Source organism: Halichoerus grypus, chromosome 3 (assembly GCF_964656455.1).
Source record: "Halichoerus grypus chromosome 3, mHalGry1.hap1.1, whole genome shotgun sequence".
NCBI classification, from domain to species: domain Eukaryota; kingdom Metazoa; phylum Chordata; class Mammalia; order Carnivora; family Phocidae; genus Halichoerus; species Halichoerus grypus.
Window position 1 is genome coordinate 85,961,007 of NC_135714.1, and position 23,755 is coordinate 85,984,761.

Genomic DNA, 23,755 nt, shown 5'->3' on the forward strand with positions numbered 1-23,755 from the left:
AGGAAAAAGATAAAAAATAATTTATCTTATAAATTTTCAATACTTTATTTTTAAGTAAGAGTATCTATTTGAAAATAATAGTTTTATATCTACATTTAATAAATCTTAGACAAAGCCCTCAAGATCTTAAGGATTCTTTGAATGTGCCTTTTCAAAAATACTAGGTCAAGCAATAAATTCTTACATAGCAAGATATTATAATTTTTAAGTTTCCATTAACATGGCTTATTTTACTTATAAAACATACTTTACTTATTAGTACCCACTTAAGTGTTGGTGTATAATGTGTAATTTATATAGTGGTATTAACTTTAAAAAAATATTCCATGACTTAGACTTGATGTCTTTGGCCCATTTTCTCCATTTGTGTCATATTAGAGACACTTCATGGTAACTCTGTGGTATTCTATTAGAAAAATCCTATGACAGTAAGATAATTCAAGTGTTTTCTTATTTGTTAAGCAGCTTACGTCAGTCATGGTAGAATGAACTTTTAAGGGGGAAGCCCCTCTGGATTTACATTAAGTAAAGTAAGTAACTTTTTCCTCTCCAGAATAGGAAATGGAAGCTTCTTCTTCATACACAATTTGCAGAGTTAGACTGAAAATGAAGGACAGAAAATGAAGGAGTAAATAAGTACTTCATTTTCTGAGATGAGGGAGATGTCAATAGATAAAGAGATGAATATATATATATGTATCAAACTTTTTAATTCACTTAGATCTCCTGAAAAAAAATCCTTTTAAATATGTATGATAAAATAATGTCCTTAAAGTCAGTATAAAGCACTTTTGTTACCATGTTATATACAAATATTCACATAAGAAACCCCCCAAACTAAAAGAAGTATCGTACCAGTATCACAAGGTACGTTTTAAAATAAAGATTATCATCTTCACCTTGTTCTTGAATTCTCCATTAAAAGCAAACTGGTTTTCTGGTTTTCCTTCTGGCACCTTATAAAATCTAAACCAATTAAGCGTAGCTTCCAAGTAACCTGGTTTGTATTTCTTAACATCATCGATATCTGCAAGGGAAGAAACAAAATACTTTTTGTTAAAAACTGAAATTCATTCTTTTTTTTTTTATTATGTTATGTTAATCACCATACATTACATCATTAGTTTTTGATGTAGTGTTCCATGATTCATTGTTTGCGTGTAACACCCAGTGCTCCATTCAGTACGTGCCTTCTTTAATACTCATCACCAGGCTAACCCATACCCCCATCCCCCTCCCCTCTAAAACCCTCAGTTTGTTTCTCAGAGTCCATAGTCTCTCATGGTTCGTCTCCCCCTCCGATTTCCCCCCCTTCATTGTGTGGTAGAGCACTGGACTGAGGGAATCCACCTCTGCAGCTAACGTGCAGCATAATCATCAACATGTATCATACCACCTCTGGACTTGAGATTTTTTTCATATGTAAAATATTACTCCTTCATTCTACAAACATTTCTTAAGCACCTTCAGATACTATGTTAGGCACAGGGAATAAGCAGATGAAGACAACAAAGTTCTTTTCCTCAAGGAGCTCAGAGGTCTAATTAAAGGAAAGAGACAAATAGCAATGTAGTAAGATTAAGTGAGATATGCTTAAGGACTGATGTCATTCTGTGAGCAATCGAGGGCTTAGAGTAAGGTAAGTTACATCAGGATCTGTGTTTCAGAAATATTAAGCTAAAGGACCACTAAAGATAAGATGGAGAGGACAGTCCCCAGAAGAGAATATACTAAAGTCAGATGAGAAGGGTTTTACACACTTACACACCAAATACTTAGTTTCTCATTCTGTGTCAGACATTGTTCGAAGCAATGAAGTAGAACAGTAAACAGAAATAAGCCCCTACTTTCATGGTTTATATAGTAAGAAGAGACAGATAACAAATAGAGAAACAAATATAAATGTTAAGTGGTAAAAGCCTGATGAAGAAAAATAAAGCAGAGTACAAAAGAGAATGCAAACAGGGCAATTTTAAACAGAGTGATATCTGGATGGTTCAGCTTTTCATTTCAAATTCTGTAATGATTTCCAGGATTTATTTTTAAGTTCTATTACCACAAAAACAGCTCAACCATCACATTTTGAGGAGATTCATTTAAATATAATAGGAAATATTACTATATTAATAACAGGCCCTTCCCAAGAGGTCTCCAAAGAATGTATCCTTTCCAATAAATATCAATTCAAAAAATGTATGAGGAATAACTCGTTAAAACTAGAAATCTTTACTCTCCACAAGACTGTGACTTATGGGAAATTTAGCATAGTCCTTTATGCGCAACATAACGGACTTGACAGCACTTGAAAAATTAGAAACTTGTAACTAAAAATAGATGACACAATGCATTGGGATAATTCAAAGATCACTGGTTTCAGACTTGCTCATCCAAGTCTCATGGGAATCCCCACTCACTGGGCATGATAGGGAGAGGTAAGCATTTTGCAGGCATGAGTTAGACGGGAATTATGCTCTTGCTTGTTGTGCTTGCCTTTTGCCTGCTAAGGTTTAGTAATAGTTTCATATGTCTCCAGAAGCCAGATGTTTCACGTAAGTGAAATGAGTGTGATAAGGCAGACAGCATAAGAATGGCAGAAACCATGGCAAATGGAAGATTGAGTATGCTGCCTTAAGGCAATCAAATTAAAAATTTTTAAATACATCAATGGGCCACACATCTATCTCAAGTTATTCTGGGGGAAACAGAAATATTACAACTAAGGGAAAAAATAATCACTTGAAACTGAACACAGGGCACACCTATCTATTAATCATAGTCAATACATACTTTTTAAGTAATGGAAGAGGTTTAAGATAGTGAATTCTAAAGACTAAGATCTTTTTAGTATTATACATTGTATCTTAGGTCATAGAGTTCTTTGTCATGTCCAAAATAGAACACTCAGTATATATTTCATCTAATACTCATTGTTTCCACTTCAAATTCTGATTTTCTTCTTAGCGTATAAAAAGTGCTTCTTTCTAAAGTGGCTTTCTATTAATCGTTTTTCCACATTCTGTATTTTTGCAAAATATCTCTTAAATTGACTGAGTTCCTCCCACTCATTCTCTTCTTAGAGGGAAAAAGCAATCTTTTAAGTTCACTGAAGGTGAACAACCAGAAAAGCAATTTAATCAATGGTTCAAAATAAATAATTTTCTATTACTTAAATCTGATTCATCACTTTATCATTGTACCTTACCCAATCTACTGTTCTCTATCCCACTGCAATTTTTATTTTTTTGTAAATGTTTTTTTAACTCAGTCACTTCAAATAAGAAAGGAAAAGCTAAGTTATCCAATATCTAACTCGGCTTAGGCAGCTTTCTTTTCAGACGTTATAAAGAAGGCCTGTTAGGCAAAGACACCGATAACAGAAACCCTGACAATTTAATAATGCCCAATAAAACACTCCAAACATAAGATAAACATTTCCATTCTCAATTAATTATAACCTAGAGAAAAAAAGGTGTGTTTTCACACAGAAAAACAAAACAAGCAAAAAATTCAAAATACACAACTTAAAACATTTTAAAAACCTCAACAGCAAATGCCTCAAGCCAAAAATCTCCATACCAATAGCCAGTTCAATTAATTATCCTTCTGAAAATATGAAAAATTACACATACAATCTATAAACTGATTGAGTTTAAAAAAGACCTCATTTGTTCCTCATAAACTGAATAACTCATCTGTTCTTCATAAGACTGAGAACTGAGTACATTCATATTAAACGTAAGAAAACTACAGCTAAGAAAATGCAAAAGAACTGCCAAACTTTATCTAATACATTCATGGCATAATCAGTATCATATAAATACAAGTCTTCTAATTCCATGAATTCTGCTTTTTCTTCTATACTGTAGAGTTACATTGTCACAGGTTTTCTTTATGTTAAAAGAATGTAAGTGTAGATGTACTTTTTAGTTTTATTGTGGTAAAATATACACAACATAAAATTTATCATTTTTAAGAGTACAATTCAGTGGCATTAAGTATACCCACAATACTGTATAACCATCACTTTCATCCACTTCCAGAATTTTTCATCAGATGTATTTTTTTACAATATATGTTAAGAAAAGCAGCAATTCTCTAGGAGTTACTTATTTCCATTCTTGGAGTTAACTTCATATGGAAGTTTCTATTATAAAAATTATACAATGTATTTTCAAGATGAACTAACCCAACAATAAAATCAGAATAATCTAGAAGAGTTCTTCTATATAATCAAGCTAAACTTACTTCAGTTTGTTTTTAATTACAAATCAAACTCTTTTAACTGAGATCTACTTGATCAACTCCCTGGATGATTAGCAAAGACTTTCCACTTCTGTAAAATATTCTGACCGATGTCCATAGTGGTCTGTATGTTGAGTCTGGTAGACAACTCTGGAATGAAGTCCACACTTTGCTTGTACCAGTTAAGTTTCAGCTTTATCATGCATCAGGTATGTTTATTCCCAAAACATTTTTGCCAACTGTATCAGTAGTTATAATCATGAGAATTAGTAAAATATTATATAAGGAAATGATTTTACCAGTACAAAAAAGACTGTTTCTGCAAAAGTAATTTGAATGTTTTGAAAGAATTCAATAAAACATGTTGCTAAAAATATCTGTTGTCAAATTAGGCCTGAGTAAAAAAATACTTAAAGATGAGAAAAAGACATAAAAATCTACAATTATGTATCTAGCTCTGCAAAGAGTATTTTAGATATGAAAGGTCAGGGACAGCCTCTGATAAAATGTATTTTAGCAAATTTTTGGATGAAGTGTAGCAACAACTCATTCAAATATCTAGAAGAGGAGGAGTCCTGAGAGGAAGAAAGGAAGTGCCAATATTCTGAAGTGTGAGTGTGCTTAAAATGTTTAAGGAAGACTAAGAAAGCCCTGTGTTTAGAGCAGAGTGAAGAAAGAGTGTTAGGAGATTAAATGAGAGAAGCAGCCGCAGACCAGTCACAAAGGACTCTAAGGGCCATCCTCCTTGAGATGAGAAGCCATTAGAGGGTTCTGGGCTGAGGAGTATGGGTTTTAGGAAGATCGCTCTTTTTGCTGTGTAGGTAAAAGACTGTGTAGAGGAAGAAGTAAAAGAAGGAAATCAAGCAACAAGCTACAGGAAGAATCCATACAGATGAAATATGATGAGGGTCTAGATAAATGGTAGTTGCATGGAGGTGGTGACAAATGGTCAATTTTGGGTATTTTTAGAAAGCAGAACTGAGAGGAATTACCAATGAAAGAAAAAATTAAAAACAAAACCCAGTAAAGATCAGACTTACATAAAATTTAAAGTATCAAAGAACTAAAAAGGAGTAATTGGCAATATTAAGTAACAATTTATAGTACAATTAAAAGCAGTCACCTAAATATTTATCACCCTAGTTTTTTTTTAAAGCTTCATAAAAGGTATCATACTTCCTACAAGTAGTATACAGCCATTGTTTACTTTATAACAAAGCTGTTTCCAAACATGAAAATTTAATTAACAAAGATTATATGGAGTTTCCTTAAGAGAATTTTTATATTAAAACTAAAGATATATAATTTATAAATAATCATAGCTCTACATAAATCCATTGGAATATTTATAAATCTCTTTATTAAATGCTAGCTATAAGGCAAAACAGAAAATGATGATGTAATATAATAACAAATTTTAAAGCTCAATTTGGCTTTTCCAAGTTCAGTGCTTTCCAGTTTAATTTAGTTTTTCTTAACTAATTTTGATTTAGGAATTTATAAAAGCAAAGAAATTAATCTAAAATATCTTAGTCAAAACCCATCATTCTCTTAGGGTGCCTGGGCGGCTCAGATGGTTAAGCGTCTGCCTTCAGCTCAGGTCATGATCTCAGGGTCCTGGGATCGAGCCCCACATCAGGCTCCTTGCTCAGTGGGAAGCCTGCTTCTCCCTCTGCCTGCCACTCCCCCTGCATGTGCTCTCTCTCTCTCTCTCTCTGTGTCAAATAAATAAATTAAAAAAAAAAATCATTCTCTTTCTGTAGACATTAGAGGACCGTAATACTTCACATTTTTTAAAAGCAATTTTTGTGACTTATCGTTTTCCTTCATCAGAGATACTGGTATACATTTCATGTAATCTGGTTTCTTTTCAGTATAAACCAATTCACTTGTTTCTAAAACCTAAAAGAATGTCACAAATTGTGATCTACTAAGCAAAAAGAAAAAAAAAAGTGGTTTGTGAAGTTTCTTCTGTTCTTTTTTACTAAAAATACACTCTCACACTAGGGGGAGTTTCTAGTCACATGTGCTTGCCTAGACTTCAATTTTACCCAGATTTCGGAAATAAATGATGTAGAAGAGGTGAAAACTTGAGCTGATAAGGTTCATTTTATACAGACAGCTCATCAAGAATGAGAAACACCTAAAGTATGAGATCTTTTTAATCTAGAGACATTTTAAGGAATAATGAACTATAAAGATGATGCATTAAATTATGTACTAAACACAAACAGAACATAAAGAAATTTTAAGCATGAGAAAATGAGGACAACAGATTTAAGCAAATACAATAAATCTACAGATCAGCAATAAAAAATTTTAAATAACTCTCTTGCCTACCAAAAAAGAACCACACCCAGTCCTCTCAACTTTTTGTATAATTAAAAATTGGATATTGAAAACAAAAATATACTTTGTTATTTACTTAATGAAAACCTTTTTTGGTCCAAAAGGAAATAAAAACTCTTAAGAATATTCAGAAAATAATGAAAATAAGAACACTCAAAGTTTATAAGAAGAAATAAGGTAAACCAGGAAAAACATCCCATTTGGAATCAGACGGCACCAAGTTCAAACTCCAGTTCCGGCATTCATATAGTGCATCATCTTGGGAAAATACATTAGTCTGTGTGTTTCCTCAAACACAAAATGTAAAAATCATGGTTGTTGTGAGGATTAAATAAGATAACATATTAAAAATCATTTAATAAAAAAATAAGGGATAATTTTAAGAAATATTATCATCCTTCCAATCCCCTAAAGCCTTTTCCACAGAATGTAGACACAGTTATATTCACAGGGAAACATAGAGCCTTAGATGCTCAAAAATAAATAAATAAATATGAATTAATAATTTAGAAAATTAATGAACATATTTTCATTAATACTGAGTTATTTTATGTTTAATGTGTATGACTCTACTGAGAAATCGAAGAAGCTAGGTATTGATATAAACACTGTAAACAAGCACTAAAAGTAACATAAAAGGCATCTGGACATACACACACATACACAAATGCGTACTTAACATAACATTTTTCTATAAACATACTTTTTCTTATGGTAAAGGTCAGGCCTCAAATGTACTTGTAATTAATCTCTTATTTAATGATGTACACATTTACCTTTATTTCTAGTATTACTGCAGTTTAGTTCTTATAAAGTTTTTTCATTTCTACCATGTTTAAGTTAAATCTAAACAACCATTTTTTAAAACATTTGGAACAGAGAGGAAATATATAAATAAAATTCCTTTATTTCTAGAGTGAGACTCACTCAGTTCAAGTACATTACCTAAATTATCAATTGAAAACAATGCCCAACTATCTGAAGCATTTCTCTTTACAGAAAACAGAAACCTCTGACAAAGATGAGGGAGTGAATTCATGTTTCAACAAACTCCCTCAGGTTTAACTACACCAAGATAGAAAACATAGAAACAGAAAACCAAAAGATAAGCACCTTGCAGACTCAATATGGAACAAAAATACCTGTCAGGTAAAAGCAAGATGACCATTTGATTTATTGCACATACTAGAATATTTCTGGGACTCCTAATCAAGAGAAAAAAAGAGCCAACAGAAATCAATCCTGAGATGACCCATGCAAACAAGGATTTTAAAGTACTTATTACAAAAATGGTCAAGGACTTTCAAAAAAATACAGTTATGAAGCATTGAACATGTGGAAATTTCAGTTAAGGAGGAAAAACTATAAAACTATCAGAAAAAAGAACCATATGAGGGAGTATATGAAATGAAAAATCAGATGGATTTAATAGCAGAACTTGGATACGGCAAAAAAAAAAAAAAAATCACAGAAGTAGAAGAAAAAAACAATAGTAATTATCCTGTCTGAAGAAGAGTAAGGAATAAAGACTGTAAAGACATAAAAAAAGCTTTAGTGACCCATGAGACAATAAAAAGTGGTCTAAAATATGTGTATTAGAAGTCTCAGAATGAAGGTGAGAGAATGGGGTAAAAAAATTATGGTAAATAATCTGGGTTTTACCCAAATGTGTTAAAAACATGAACTTGAAGATCTGCAAAGTTCAATATACCCTAAGCAGGATAAATATTAAGGAAAGGACACCTTAGCATATCACAGAAAAACTGCTGAAATCCAAAAACAGGAGAAAGATCTTTAAAATAGTCTGAGAAAAACATTACATTATATACTGGGTAACAATACATTAACTGTTGATTTCTCATCAGAAACAGTGGAGACCAAAAGAGAATGGAACATCTTTACAAAAATCCCTTTAACTCAAAATTCTATATCCAGTGAAACTACACTTCCAAAACAAAGGCAAGAAAAGACAATATCAGATCAATGAAATAGAGAGAATTCATCACCAGCAGAACTGTACTACAAAAAAATGCTGAAGTCTTCAAGTTGAAGGTAAATGACACCAAATGGAAACTACAGATCTTCAGCTTCTTTTTGTTTTCTGTAACAAAATATATGGGTATGGACATGGCAAATACATGGGTAAATGTAAAAAATTACACATGTGTGTGTTTCTTCTAGTTTCTTTAAAAGATATTTTATTATTTAAGACAAAGAATAGAGAGAGGTTCTGGGAGGAACAGGATCTCTCACAGAACTGCTGGTAGAAGTGCAAAATGATACAGCCACTTTTGTAAACAGTTTAACAATTTCTCACCATGTTAAGCATGTAATTATCATCTGACCCAGTAACCCTATTCCTAGGTATTTCCCTAAGATAAATGAAAACATACGCTCACACAAAGACTTGTATTTAAATGTTCATAGCAACTTTTTTTTGTATTAGCCCAAAACTAGAACCCAAATTTCCATCAAGGAGATGAATAAACTGGTATATCTGTAAACGGAACACTATTCAGTAATCAAATGGAACAAACTATACTGATTACACACAATAATACACATGAATCTCCAAAGCAATAAGCAAAGACTGCATATGTACATGTATAGAAATGTACACAACTCTAAAGAAAATTGCAGTTGTTAAAAATGCCAGAATTTTTAAGTAGAAATATTTTCTCCCTTCAAAATAAGTGAAAATTCACCTTTTTTGGAGTTATTTTCAGACTTTGCTCAATACACACATCTTTTTATTTATCAATAACTATAAGCATATTCACTTATTCATCAATTTTAAAAAATTATTGAGCACCTATAACATGCCAGGCACTGTACCAAGCTTTGTAATGGAAAAATTAGTATTAAATACCTAGACACAAACCTAACATAAAATGTAACAAGATCTTCACAGTAATCTACAAGTACTTCACTAAAAGAAATATTAGAAAGCCTGAATAAGTGGCAAAATATATATATTCATTGATGCATTTAATATTTTAATGATAGCAGAAATCCTTGACAATTTGATCCCAAAATTTGCAAAGAATAAAGCATAAGAAAAACCAAAACAAGTCTGAAAGTTTGTTCCACAGAACAAAAGGAGAAAGATTTGTCTTGTAAATGCTTTATTATGAGGCTATAGTAATTAAAATAAAATAACATGGCACTGGCTCAGGAATAGATCACTGACACTAAACAGAATCCAGAAACAGACTCTTTGTATAAATAAGAATGCAATATATGATAAAGGAGACATTTCAAAACACTGGGAAGAGAACAGATTTTTCTGTTAAATGGTGATGGGAAAATTGTACATACGGAAAAAATAAAATTCCATACAGATTAAAAATCCAATTGTAAAAAAAATTAAAATACAAAATAACAAAATGGAAATAAAAAGAAAAACATCTTTCTGACTATGGGGTAAGAAATCCTTCAATAAGAATCAAAATGTTAAAGTCGTGTATAGAAATGATGGATAAAATGGAATACATCAAAATTGAAATATCTAGAAGCCAAAAGGCAACAATATCTCTGCAGATGCGGAGAAAATATTTGCAACCTAAATTAATAAAGAATTAACTTCCAAAATATCCAAGCAATTTCCATATATCAACTCAATAGAAAAATGGTGAGCAATATGCATAGGCAATTCACATAAAGGAAGATACAAATAGCCAATAAACATATGAAAAAGACACTTTATCTACTTAGCATTAAGTAGAATAATGCAAAATTAAATGAAGATACCATTTTTCATCTATCAGCTTGGCAAAACAAATTTTTTAAATGCTCGGTAATAGTATGTCATTGAAGCTTCAAAATTTGTAAATTAGATATTATTTATTTCCTTCATATAAATTAGGAAATTGGGGTTACAAAATTTACTCAGGATCTCAAAGGATACAGAGTAACCTTAATATAATAGCTTTAAATACGGGGTGACACCTGTAGGTATGTGTGTGGTGGGGGAGGGATATCCTCAAATTTGATTAGGTGATTACATCTCCCACTTAAATGTATATCAAAACTATTATCAATTATTCTAGATTCAAGACTTGAATATCCAACCAGCAGAGGATAAGCTAATAGAATGATTCTCAACTTGGATAAATCTATCAGAATCACCCAAGGAGCTTTAGCAAACTATACAGACAGATGCACATTTCTTACTTCACATCCCCAAACTGAGAACCACCTGTACTTCCATGAAGAACATCTGGAGAAAAAAATTAAAATGCTGTTTTTATCTGGATTATTTCCACCAAACCATAACATGAAGGGAAGGAAGCATATAATCAGCTGAGGATTTTTTTAAATTTTTAGATAAAAATCAGTTACATAAATGTAATACCATATCTCTTTGCTCATATTATTTAAAAAAAAAACAAAACACTAGGAAATGGTCACGTGCTTGAAATTTTGTCCAGAGAGGATTAAAAAAAAAAAAAAGGAAAAAAGAGCTCCCAATTCTATGGGACTTTACCAAAGGAAATGATGCAAACGCACAAAGCTCTCGTTCCAATACTAGAACTGCTGCACTCACAGAGCTAAATATGTGCACAACTGGCCTCTACACAAAATCTGTGGGAAGCAAGAACATATGTTTCTAATGATAGCTTATAAACATTCACAAGAAACAGTTCCAATTCCATAACACGCACTGTATTTTCTGCATCACAAAGAGAGGCTCTAGCTCAGTGACTTAATAGTTTGAAGAGTTTGTTTACTCAGATCCCTAAAAGACTTTGTTTTTCACACAGCTCTACACATCTATGCTTAATAGTACACAGACGGAGGGGCAGTAACCCCGATTTTGTTGACCTTTCCTTCTCCATTACCCTTTTCTACCAATTCTACTCTTATCAACACCTGTACCAGGATATATTAATATCATGAAAAACAATGGCAATGAACACACATCAAAGTAGGTTATACCAAACAAGATAATTCTACACAGAGGCCTATTTGTATTGTATCAGAAAAACCTCTTGGAAAAGAGCTGGTAGACATTTTTTCCCGAAAATATAAATATTCATTGCCATTTCACAAAAAACTTTATATGACCAGTAAAATAAAAACCATCCAGGTGCCTTGTACATGGCAGAAATTCAAATAGTTTTCTAATTTAATTTTAATTTGAAACATATAACAAAGTGGCTAAATACTCCAGTTTGGGGTTGGAAAGACCATCAATGAAGTTACAGCTCCATCATGTAAAAGCTACCCTAGAGTACTTAAAGATGTGCCAGGCGCCCAGGTGGCTCAGTGGGTTAGGTGTCTGCCTTTGGCTCATGTCCTGATCTCAGGATCCTGGGACTGAAGCTCCCTGCTCAGTGGGGAGTCTGTTTCTCCCTTTCCCTCTGCCCCCCACCCCTGCTTGTGCATGCACGCTCTCTCAAATAAATAAAATCTTAAAAACAAAAAAAAAAGATGTGCCAATGTCCCCCAGAAATCTACCTCATAATCCTTTAATTTAAACTGTTTCCTTCAGCATTATCTTTGAAGACAATTTATTTAGGTGTTTCTACTTTAAAAGAAGGCTGAAAATAATGAATTAAAAATATTTCCTAGAACCACCAAAATTTAGAGATTGGTAAATGATCCCTAGGGTTTTTCCCATTACAGGATCATTCCTGCACCTTTGGAGATGAAGAAATTAAAGCTTCCAGAGGTTACACGACGTTTCCAAGGTCAGTAACTTACACAAGAGGGATTTTAGAATTTAGGCCTTCCCTACTCTTCACCACATCTTCACAGGAATATGACTAAAACCTAAAAAGCACTGAAAGAGGTCAAGGTTTCAAAAAGAAGGAAAAGATTCCCAGTAATTTAATTCTATTCTTAATTATAGTACATTTCACTCAATTCATCCCTGTTCCTCAAACTGCCTCCTCCCACACCCCATCCTTACACACCCAAGCCTATCCCAATTAATGAAATCAAAGGAATGAAGATCAAAAAAAGCCATCTTTTTATTGGGACCTCTAATCTTAAGTGTCCCACTGATGTGAAATGATTTAAGAGCAAATGGTCAGTACTCCCAGAAAGCAACACTGCCCAAGGCCACGGATACATTCGACTACCCCAGTACTCTTCAGAGGGGTGGTGGAATGCAGTGAACAGCATGAGCTCTGGAGCCCAGTTGGATTCCAGTGGCTCCCTGTATGACTTTAGACAAATTACTAACCAACCCCCACCCCCATGGCACTGCCTCAGTTTCTTAATCTGGGGGAAAAAAAAAAAGAGGGGGAAGACATTACCACAGTTTGCTTGAGCTTGTGTAAACATTAAACAGATATTCCAAAAGAAGCACTCAGCAAAGTTACTAGACACACAGGAATTGCTGCAGAAATGTTAGAGCTTTGGGGATGACAATGGTGACATGCAAGCCCTTTCTGTCCCAGAGAGTACATGCACAGAAAAGCAAACTGAGCTCCAGTCCACCTGGTTATAAGGTTAACACAAATATCTTCCTTAAGATTTCTATGCTATTCCCTATTTTTCCCCCTAAATAACACTATTAAACTGTCTTTTATAAAGTACGGAAATCAAACACCATGTTAATTTGCTTATTTTTAAAATAATAATTGCAGGGACACCAGATGTTCTTTTAGCAAATGAAAATTTGAGCCAAACAGATTTGGTTTCACATGTATATTACTGTCTTGAAAGACATAAAGGGAACTCTGTAGTTTTACTTGACTTTTAAATTTCTCTAAATGTAAGTTGAAATTCTACGTATATCAAATACATATAAATTATGATAATTCTAAGACAAGTACAATGCCAGCCTTTGAAAAATGCCCAACTGCCTCATTTTAAATAATCCCTTTTCACTCATGCGATTTATTCATCCCAGAATGTATCTACATCAATATAATTGTTCTGATTTCCATTTTTGTTTCCTAATTTTTCATTTTATAAAACAGTATCACTGCACAAGTAACAATTTAAAAAGACAACAAGAGACAACAGTTGTCATTTATTTAACACTCTGAAAGTTGAAGTGGCTTCTGGGCCTAAATAACCTCCTATAATGTTATGTCACCTGACATAAGGTCCTTAGGCATCACTGGCAGGTCTGAAGAGGCTCAAACATCTGTTTGGAGAATATATGAAGCTCTACACTATAGAAGGTGGTTAATTTAGCCAAAGGAGAAATTTACACATGCCCTAGCATTTTAATCTTCTTAAAAAGCTCTGAACTTGGTTATTCCATAACCAAGCGCTATTATCCCTAATGGCCAAGGCATTCTCTAGTAACAATTTAGGAGCCCTGGGAGTCTTATTAACTCTTTCAGGCCATTAAGGTACCATTAAGAGCATGAGAGCCTGGAACCTAATTACAGTGTATTAAATGGTCTTAGTGCTCTTCAGGTGTTAATGAGCCAGCCAAAGTGACCGATTTTCTATCAGGGAGTACAAAGAATTTGTTTTTAAATGTTATTTTAGACTATTTTTAGATTTTCACAGTGGCTACTCCAGTTTCAGAAGGCAAAACTTGAAGATTTAAATAAGATTAAACTTACAGAAATACAGCCAGCAACCACAGCTTCTAAGTGAAACATGGTCTTTGATGCAATGGCTAGTTTTAGTTTAGTCATGTCAAAGTTAAAAACTATAAATATTAAAACAGGATATTATATCAAACTCTGCACATACATTCATTTGGATCAAAAAAGTTATTTTATAATAAAATAACCCTAAAACGTCCTTGCAGAATCATAATTAAATGAATTAATATAGAAAAAAAATTAATTTTAAAAATATATATGAAAATATGGAAGGACATGCTGTCTATAAATTAAAACAGACTTCTCTACTTTCAAAAAAGAAAAAATAGGTACTGATCATGTCAAAAAACAGCTTCTTTTTCTTAAGGTAGTGGAAATTAACAAGAGGGATTTATTTTTTAAATGTCTAACAATGAAAATGTGTAAAAAGTAATAAAAAATTCTCTATGAATTTCTGTATTACACACATCCTCAGAAAACTACAGAATCAAGAAAATTCCAGATAGCTACTCTTTCCTACATGGTTTTAACCTTTCCTTCTGTTGATCCATCTAATAAAAATGCCAAGAAGTATAGATAACAAATGTTTAAACTGTTATAAAATCACTTACTCCTCTGTGATTAAAAATGCCAATTCATACACACTAATTTATATTTAAAGTTACTGCATTATATATCAAAGTTAATTATTAAAGAGAAGGTGACCAAAAAAAAAAAAAAAAAAAAGACATTTCCAACATGTATGGACTCAGAATCAATCTCCCATGCATTTTCTGTAAAAAAAAATTTGGGAAATGCATACTGGCCAACAATGAAAATGGAAAACAAAAAAGAGGACATGAAAGAATCTAAGAAAAAACAGAACTCTTAACCCAGGGCAATGAAAAGAAACCCCATGATGATCACTGTGCAGCAAGCTGTTCTTTTGTGTCCATAACTGGTCTTTCAATAAAAAGTATGATAAAGGAGGTAACTAATATTCACATAAAGACTGTAACTGCTAGTTGTTATTTTTCAATTTTCAGATTCAAGAGACCAAACGTAAAAAACAGTTAAAGAACAGAATTTAAACATTATAAATTTAGACACACAGAGCTAATGTACAGTTCAGAGAAGCTGGTCTGTAAAGGACAGAGAGTAACAGAAACCTCAATGCCCTCGTTCTATACTGGGCAACCACAAGTTACTGTTCAAAATTAATGAAGCAATAAATAGAGCTCAAAGTGTATTAGAGTTATTAAGATAATCAAAGATGAAATATGGTAATAAAATTTAAAGGTTTAAGAAGTTAAATTCCTTTGGTTTTCAAAGCAGCAACCTGAGTCAAAAGGGAAAAAAACATAAATTAAGAAGAGAGGTGTAAAATGCTTCGAGTAGAGAAGCAACCATGCAGGAGAACTAAAAACATAAGGAAGAAGAGATGAGAAGTCAGACAGGGAGTGAGAAGGGGGAAGGAGAATTTTACTTTTTATTTCATATACCTTTTTATTACACTTCTGAGTTTTTATTTCCAAGTATATGATTATTTTTATAATTAAAAATGCCATCCACAATCCTGTCGTCGTGATTTTAAAAGGGACACATAATAAAATTTTTAAATGTTACCAAATGTAAGATTAAATATTGTTAATTTTCAAAGATGTACAGTAGAGACAGAACAGCAATAAATTTTTAGTATCTGTTAGCTAATATTGTTAGCTAATATTTATTTAATCATATGAATCCAAATATACATTTTTATCTTACTGTAATAAAATCATAGGTTGTTGTAATAGGCATTTCATCTAACCTCAAAATCAAGAAATGATTCCTTTATTTCTAAGGTCCCCTCCCCCTGCCAAGGTCTTAAGCTCCTACTGAATTATAAGTTAGGTACCTTTAGAAGATAAATTATTATAAGAAAACCCTATTAAAGAGTATAATTAAATCATACAAACTGATCTTCTAAAAAATTCCTACACAAATTTAGGAAGCTTTCAACCCCTGTAATTCCTGAACATCTCTCCGTTCTCATCCCTAATACCCCCCTTTAGTAGGTGCTAATGAAAACACAGACAACACCAGGCTAAGTAGTGAAGAAAAAAGTTAAGATTAAGAATGATTTCTGTCCATTAACATCTGCTTAAGCAGGAAGACAACAAAAACTCTCTTTTGTCTGAAATAGTTGAGAGAACAGCTGGATGATGTTTGAGAGATACAGTAAATATAAATCGAAACTTGAGTTTAAATTAAAAATAAAGCCTCCTATGTAGGGTCATCTAGTATTCCATGATTCATGATTTAAAAAAAAAAATACTTATACTACAATTTTTTCAGCCTTTTACTTTGTACCTATATCTATTTTTTCCTTGGGTCACTGTAAAATAAGAGAAAAGAAAATTCAATAAAGATATGTAGAATATATTACAATAATGTGAAGGTAAAAGGAATGAGAAGTAATAAAAGAAAATACTTCTAATTCTTAAAACTATAAAACCTACTTTACAAAATCTAGATATTTGAGAGTTATTACTTCAGGTACTATCCAGAGTGAACAACATGCAAATATCCTTAAAGTAAATAATATCCATTTTCCCTCTGTATACCTTACTCATTCAGGAAATAAATACAAAAGTCAGCATACCATTTCAGAGCAAAATATGTCAATAACACTCATGTAATCTTTTAATTTTAGGATTTTAAAAACGTATTTTGAAGAAGCACTGTTGTATTCTTCATGATGAAGGTATGTGTTCCTTCTAGTGGAATGGAAAAAAGCCCTTTTTTCTTTCAAAACAAGTTCTTGTTGTAATTATTCTAGTCTGATGTCACCTCAACCCAAATAAACTTCAGAATTTCTGCATGTCTTTTTGTACAAACATACACCAAAAGAATTTAGAAGATGCCAAAGGGCAAAGTCATCTCTATTCAGCAGAATTAAAGTCAAAACAGAGTTAAAATTTTTCATTCTAACCCTTAGGAAACTCAAGAAGGAGGTAAGGTACTTAGCCTTATGTAATCTGGTTTCAATCCTGCTAGTTACAAAAACCATATTACTATAATCAAGTATGAATTGCTCAGTACAGTACTGTAGGTGGACAATGGACTTTATAATCAGACAGAAATGAGTTCAAGTCATGGGTCTACTATTTAATGGATGTGCAAACTTGGGCAAGTTATTTAAATCCTTGGAGCACCTTTTAGATTAAGAATAATAATATGCACTAGAACAGGTACTAGTGCTTTGCATATGGTGAGAGTTTAAAATGTTAAATCACATCTCCAACAGGACTGGGCTAAAGAATAGTGTATTCCACCTAATAAACAGTTTCTTTCAGGCTTGCGGCCTTTCCAGTTTAAAGGGGGAATCCCTTAGCAGAGTTTCATGACTTCAGTGTGTCACATCACGAATCGATTAGTTAGTGGATTTGTTTTGGCTGGCTTCGGCACCATTGTGTTATCAGTTCTCATCTGAGAAGCAGTTAACGCATTAAAAAAATTTTAACTGTGTATTTTACTCTCCTTACATACGTGTATCTGAGAAATATGGTAATAAAGAAACCCAGGGTAAAATAATAAGACAGACAAGAAACATACATGGATATGGACTCAAGTCTCATATTTTAATTGTAGTTTTTATGCTTTAGTTTTGCCCCTGAGGTTACTTGTACTTCACCTTATCAGACCCTTTCTTTTCTCAATTACATGCAAGAATGGCATAAAATCTCTCTCTGGCTGTTTCATGTGCAAGAAAAGGTTTTAAATGCACATAAATTAAGAGAGGTTAACACATAAGTGTTAATGAGTTTCAGTCAATTCAGAAATGATATATCTTCCAGATAAGAATTGAGGTCTAGAGGGAACCAGGAACCTGAAAAAGAATGAAACTGAAAGAAAAAAGGTTAGATAAATAGGGGGGAAAATAGTCAAAGAATAATAATAGTAGTCATATTTTTAACACTCACTACGTGACAGATGCTTTAAGTAAATCATCTCTTATTGTCAACAAGCTCACAAGTAGGTAAAACTCTCTCCCTTTATAGGTGACCAAACTGAAACTGAGAAAGGTTAAATGATCTACCCAAAGTCACTCAGGTAGGAAGTAGTACAGAACTCAAACTGAGGTCTGTCCAATTCCAAAGAAAGTCAACTCTTTATCATACAAAGCTATTTCTGGGACATCAAAATTTTGTCCAAGAGCAGTTACCTTTCCCCCCCTTTTTGCAACACAGAACAAAAACTAGGTATAGAAACACCTTATGTCCTTGATGAACACTTCTCCCTTAGTCTTCTTCCTGTTACCCAAATGAACAAAAGAGAGATTTAAGGAAAAAAAAAAAAGGGAAGGAAGGAAGGGGGAGGAAAGGAATGGAGGGAATAGAGGGAAGGAGAAAGGAAACCCATAGTATGTACTTTCTTAGTCTGAAGTACCACCTGTCTATATCCTTTTCTCTTTTTTGTTCTTCCCAGCAATATGACACAACTCAGACACAATCAAAACGGACTGCCCTTTATATTCTGTGGATGGAGAGAGCATAACAAAATAAAACACATAAATTTAACTCCAAATACACACATTGTATTTTAGATGAGCCCCTTTTAAATTCTAAGAATTCCAATGCCACACCGATTTACTTCTATTTCTGGAAAGTTACAGACTTACCCTGAAACTTTGAGGCTTCAGGATCATTCACATTGATAGCAATTATTTTCCAATCTGTTTCCCCCTGATCAATAAGAGCCAAAATTCCAAGGATCTTCACATGAATAACCTCTCCACAAGAAAGAACCTTTAAAGAGAAAAGAAATTCAGCATTTGCAAGGCTTTGGAGAAATTTACTCATATATCATAAAAACCCATGTGAAAGATTAAAAGCACTATAGACTGAAATTTAATAAAGCTTTAATAATTAAAGATAATGTAAAAACAGTCATAAAGCCTTTTATGGTATCCCTTTTAGAATTAAGTTTCTGGATCCCTTTTGGAAACTGAAGTTATTTATAGATCTTGCAATTTAATGTACTAGGCCTAGAAACTCATACTAAACAGAAAATAAACCTATGTATATCATTGCACAGTATAAACCTCGCTTTCGCTGCTTAGGGATAAAAAAAGAGACCTGAGAATCCTTCTAAATTGTTTTACAAACCACATTTATCAGTCACTAGTGAAAAGTAAATTTTTAACATATTAGAATACAGCCTTAAGATAATGAATGACAATGAAAGAATTAACATGTTAAAAATACAGATAAAACAGGTTTCACAAAATGCTTTAAAAAGATTTTAAAGGAAACCAAGAAACTGCATGATGTTGAAGCAGATGTTCCATGTGTTAAAGAAAGTTATTTCAGTGGTTCCCTCAAGTTGCCAATGACAAGTTTATATGCATGCATTCTTTCTATATCCTTTTATTTTTAAAGGTTTGGTTTGCTCTATAGAATTTCACTGCAAGTTAAAATTTGAACACATGCTTCAGAACAAATTCCTTCATGACTCAAAATGCAGCTTTTACATTTGGAAAGCAAGGTATGCAAAAGAAAGTCACTTTTATGTCTTGAAATTTGAGAAGAAAAAAAAACCAGATCTGAAACCATGAAGTCAAATAAATCCTTTCAGAACATTTGCAAAATGAATCTAAAATCTTAATATAATTCTATGTGAATTTGTAATTAGTTACAACTAATTACACAAAAGATTAGTGTGACTTTATAAAGTAAACCAAAATCTCACTTTTAGGGAAATATGCACAATTATATTAGCCAGACTCACATGTTTAAGCTCTATTAAATACCCATCACTATATTAAACACTATGTATACAAAAAGAAAGAATCTCTGTTCTCAAAGGTTTCCAGTCTTACTGGGGAGACTTACACACCTCATGCCAGGAGATCCTTTATAAAACAAAAATGTTCAAATTTGAAGTTATCATATAATTACCAGTGTAAGGCTGGCCACACTGGTTAACTCAGTGATAAACTAGATCACTGGTTCTCAACCAGGTGCAATTTTGCCCTCTACAGACTATTTGGCAATGCCTGAAAACATTTTTGATTGTCAAAAATGGGGAGGTTTTACTAGCATCTAGTGGGAAGAGGCCAGGGATGCTGAACAGGACAGTCCCCTATAATAGAATTATCCATCCAAAATGTCAACAGTTCCAACTGAGGACCCTGCAGAAGACTTTGGTGGCAGGGGCGTCTTATCAGAATTCCTAAGAATCATGTGTAGTTTTAAAAAGCACATTGTAAATTTTATTTTTATTCACAAAAATTAATAATTTACTTTGAAACTTCATACAACATTAAGAGCAGATTTGAGATATTTATGGTTACAAGGGCAAGCAGGAAGCATGTTTGGGGATTATCAAGTTTCATCAGAATGATACTTGCTCTCTGATCTCATAAGCAACAGAAAGGGATTAGATAAACCACTGTCTTGCTATAATACCTTTAAAGACTGGAAAGGAAACTCTCAGGCAAACCAAAAACTCAGAATAAGATACTTAAGAACAAATGGTAAAATTCTTATGAACCTTCTACAATTCAATTTATTCTAAATCAGTTCAACAAATGTATGGAGAACACACAGTGTTAGACACCAAGTGAATAATACATAATCCCTCAAGGAATTTCAACAACCTTAAATTTCTATATATGTGGTTCTAACTCTATTATCAACTTCCAGGACTTTGCTCCCTTCCCTTTGTCCATTTACAACATAGTGTTCAAAGACGCTTTCTACTATTATGTTCCTTAGATGATTTAAGGACTCTTCGCACAGCCAGACACAAAAGAAAGGAGCACTGTACCAACAACAACCAACCTGTTCTTTAGATGGTGATTAACACTGATTTCATATTTACTAAATGTTATTTCAGGTCTCATTAACTAAAGGAATAAACTGCACTGGCTACAAGATGAAACTTATTTTCCCAGTTTCATTATAAAACTATCAATCTACCCCCTCCAAGGAAATTAATGTGTCCAGTAGAGTCTATCACTGAAAAATGAGTTGAGATTCTGAAACAATGTAGGTTTGCCTCAAAGGTTTTAGGCAGAATCAGACTAGGGTTATCACCAACTTTTCTAGCTATTATGGAAAGCTTTCAAAAGATAGGATTTTTAAGTCATAAATATTATGAAGCTGAAGTCTTTCTCCACCATTCCTAAAGGTGGCATTAGGCAAACTACTTCACGCAATTACTTTAGAACTTGGTTTCTCAACAGTGAAATGGAGATTGTATCACTTACTCCTTGAAGTAAAGAGCAAAGGCTGTAACACATACATGACCTAGAACAGAAGAGGTCTTCTACAGATATTAATATTCTTTTTCTCTCTGGGCTCTACATGTATTTATCAGCTCACACTTGTCAACTGCTAACTTCTCAGGGGCCTGGTATGAGCAGAATATAACAGTGGTCTACAGCAAAAGTTCTACGTTGATTCTGAATTTGAATGAGGTAAAACCAGCTGGACCCAATCCATACAAGGAAACCATGGAAAGTAAAACTGCTTAAAGCCTGTTATCCCGTGTTTCTACTGTAGTGTAACGAACTATGACAAACCTAAAGGCTTAAAACAGTGTAAATTTATTGTTTCACAGTTCCCACAGGTTAGAAGTCCAAGCACAACATGGCTAGATTCTCTGCTTACTAGATTCTCTGTTTAACAACCTGACGAGGCCAAAATCAAGGTGTTGCAAAGGCTGGGATCTGATCTGAAGGTTCTAAAAATGAATCCACTTAAATTCAGTTCCTTGTAGTTGTAGGACTGAGGTCCCCACTAACTTGCTGGATGTCAACTAGGGACTGCTCTAAGCAGCTAGAAACCAAGTGCATTCCTTTTCATATGCCCCCTTCTCCATCTTCAAGCCAGCGATGAAATATCAGTACTTCTCACACTCTGAACCTCTGAGTTCCTCTTCTTCTAGCAACAAGAGAAAGTTCCTTACTTTTAAGGACTCATTTAATTACACTGGATCTGCATGGAAAATCCAGGATAATCCTTCTTTAAAGTAAACGGTTATATAAAATAATATAACCAAGGGAGTGACGTATTACCATATTCACAGATTCCAGGGATTAGGGCAAACATCTTTGAGAGGCCATTCTAGAAACCCTGCCTCCTATAGCCAGTTCTCCCAAAAGAAATTAAAAAGGAAAAGCTATATTCAGGAAAACCTTTAACTATACTAACTGTGTAACAAAAAATAAAATGGAAAAGATGTCCAACAAAATCAAAATGTTTATATATTTACCCCAAGAAGAAGAAAACATGGAAAGATAAAAACCATATGACTGGGCGCCTGGGTGGCTCAGTCGGTTAAGCATCTGCCTTCAGCTCAGATCATGATCCCAGGGTCCTGGGATCAAGCCCCGCATTGGGCTCCCTGCTCTGTAGGGAGCCTGCTTCTCCTTCTCTCTCTGCTGCTCCCCCTGCTTGTGTTTTGTCTCAGTCAAATAAATAAAATCTTAAAAAAAAAAACAACTATATGACTTATTGGGATAGGAGGATTGTGAGGGAAGGTTTATGCTTGATTTTATTTCCATAATATAACTACAATTTTCTTAAACAATAAAAAGTCCCAAATGTTGAAGAAATTTAGGTCAAAGATAAAAACAAAACTAGGCAAAAATAAAAAAAAACCTGTTCCCAAGGAAGAAAAATGAAGGGAGATCCAATTAGAGAAGAGCTGGACAAAGGCACAACCCTCAAGCCAAACAATACTTAAGAATTAGAGATAGGAGCCTGAAAAGAAACCAAGAAAGCAGCAGAATTAGAGCACAACCACGATAGTATGATACAATCAAAGTCAAGTGAGGAGACTGTTTCAAGAAGGAAGAGTGAACAGTATAAAATGCCACAGTGAGTTCAAGTTAGACAAAGCCTAGGAAACAAGCCTGCTAGGTCTGGCTAAAAGAAAGTTAGCAGGGACCTTCTGAGAGCAGTTTCACGGAAATACTGGGGGCATGGAAACAATTTTGAAATAGGTTTGAAGATTACATGGAAAGTAGGAGATGCAGATGAGTGTTGAAAACTCTTTTTATGAGTCTTCATGTGAAGGGGAAGAAGGCACAGGGGAGGAGGCCAATAAAGAAAGAGAAGTTGTGAATAAAGAACAGGGAAGGGGTGAGAAAATACTGTTACAGGTGGAAGCCCAGGTCTTACGTAAGAAAGACAGTTCTCACAGTAAGAGAAGAAAGGAAAGAAATGTTTGTAAACCCGGGTAGTTTGGTAGTCCAAAAAGAAAAGATGAGGGAGCTTTTATCCACTGGTTCCTATGGGCTCGACAAAATTTAAAGACAAAATGTTCTACTGTTCAGTTAGAACAAAGTGCAAGGAATTGAATGTCAACAGGGAACAACAAGTATTAGCAATAAATGCAATAGAAAATAGAAAAATGGACCAAAAACACAAAGAATTCTATAAGTAGCAGCACCCTATGAAATTGCAGGTTTTGTTCTTCCCCAGTAGGTCTTGGCAAACCTGGAAGCAGACATAAAGACAAGAATCCGAGTTGGCTTTATTCAGTATTGAATTTCCTGTCTGGATAATGGGCAAGGAAGCTAAAGACAGGACTCAGCAAACTTTTTCCGTAAAAAGTCAGTCAGTAGTTACTTTAGACTTTGTGGATGGTACGGTCTCTGTTGCTACTCAACTTCG

General features: G+C 33.4%; 1 protein-coding gene across 7 annotated transcripts in view; it reads right to left on the reverse strand.

Moving 5' to 3' along the window:
* PPA2 (inorganic pyrophosphatase 2) overlaps positions 1-23,755 on the reverse strand; it is an 82,814-nt gene that overhangs the window by 26,941 nt on the left and 32,118 nt on the right. For all 7 annotated transcript variants that reach the window (XR_013446423.1, XM_036094779.2, XM_078069039.1 and 4 more), the window contains 2 exons: positions 18,751-18,877; positions 900-1,027 (listed from right to left, as the gene is read on the reverse strand). Coding sequence is in view for 6 of the 7 variants with exons in the window: in XM_036094779.2 (XP_035950672.1) it covers positions 900-1,027; positions 18,751-18,877 (255 nt within the window). In the remaining variant the exon portion in view is untranslated. The remainder of the gene's footprint in view (positions 1-899; positions 1,028-18,750; positions 18,878-23,755) is intronic.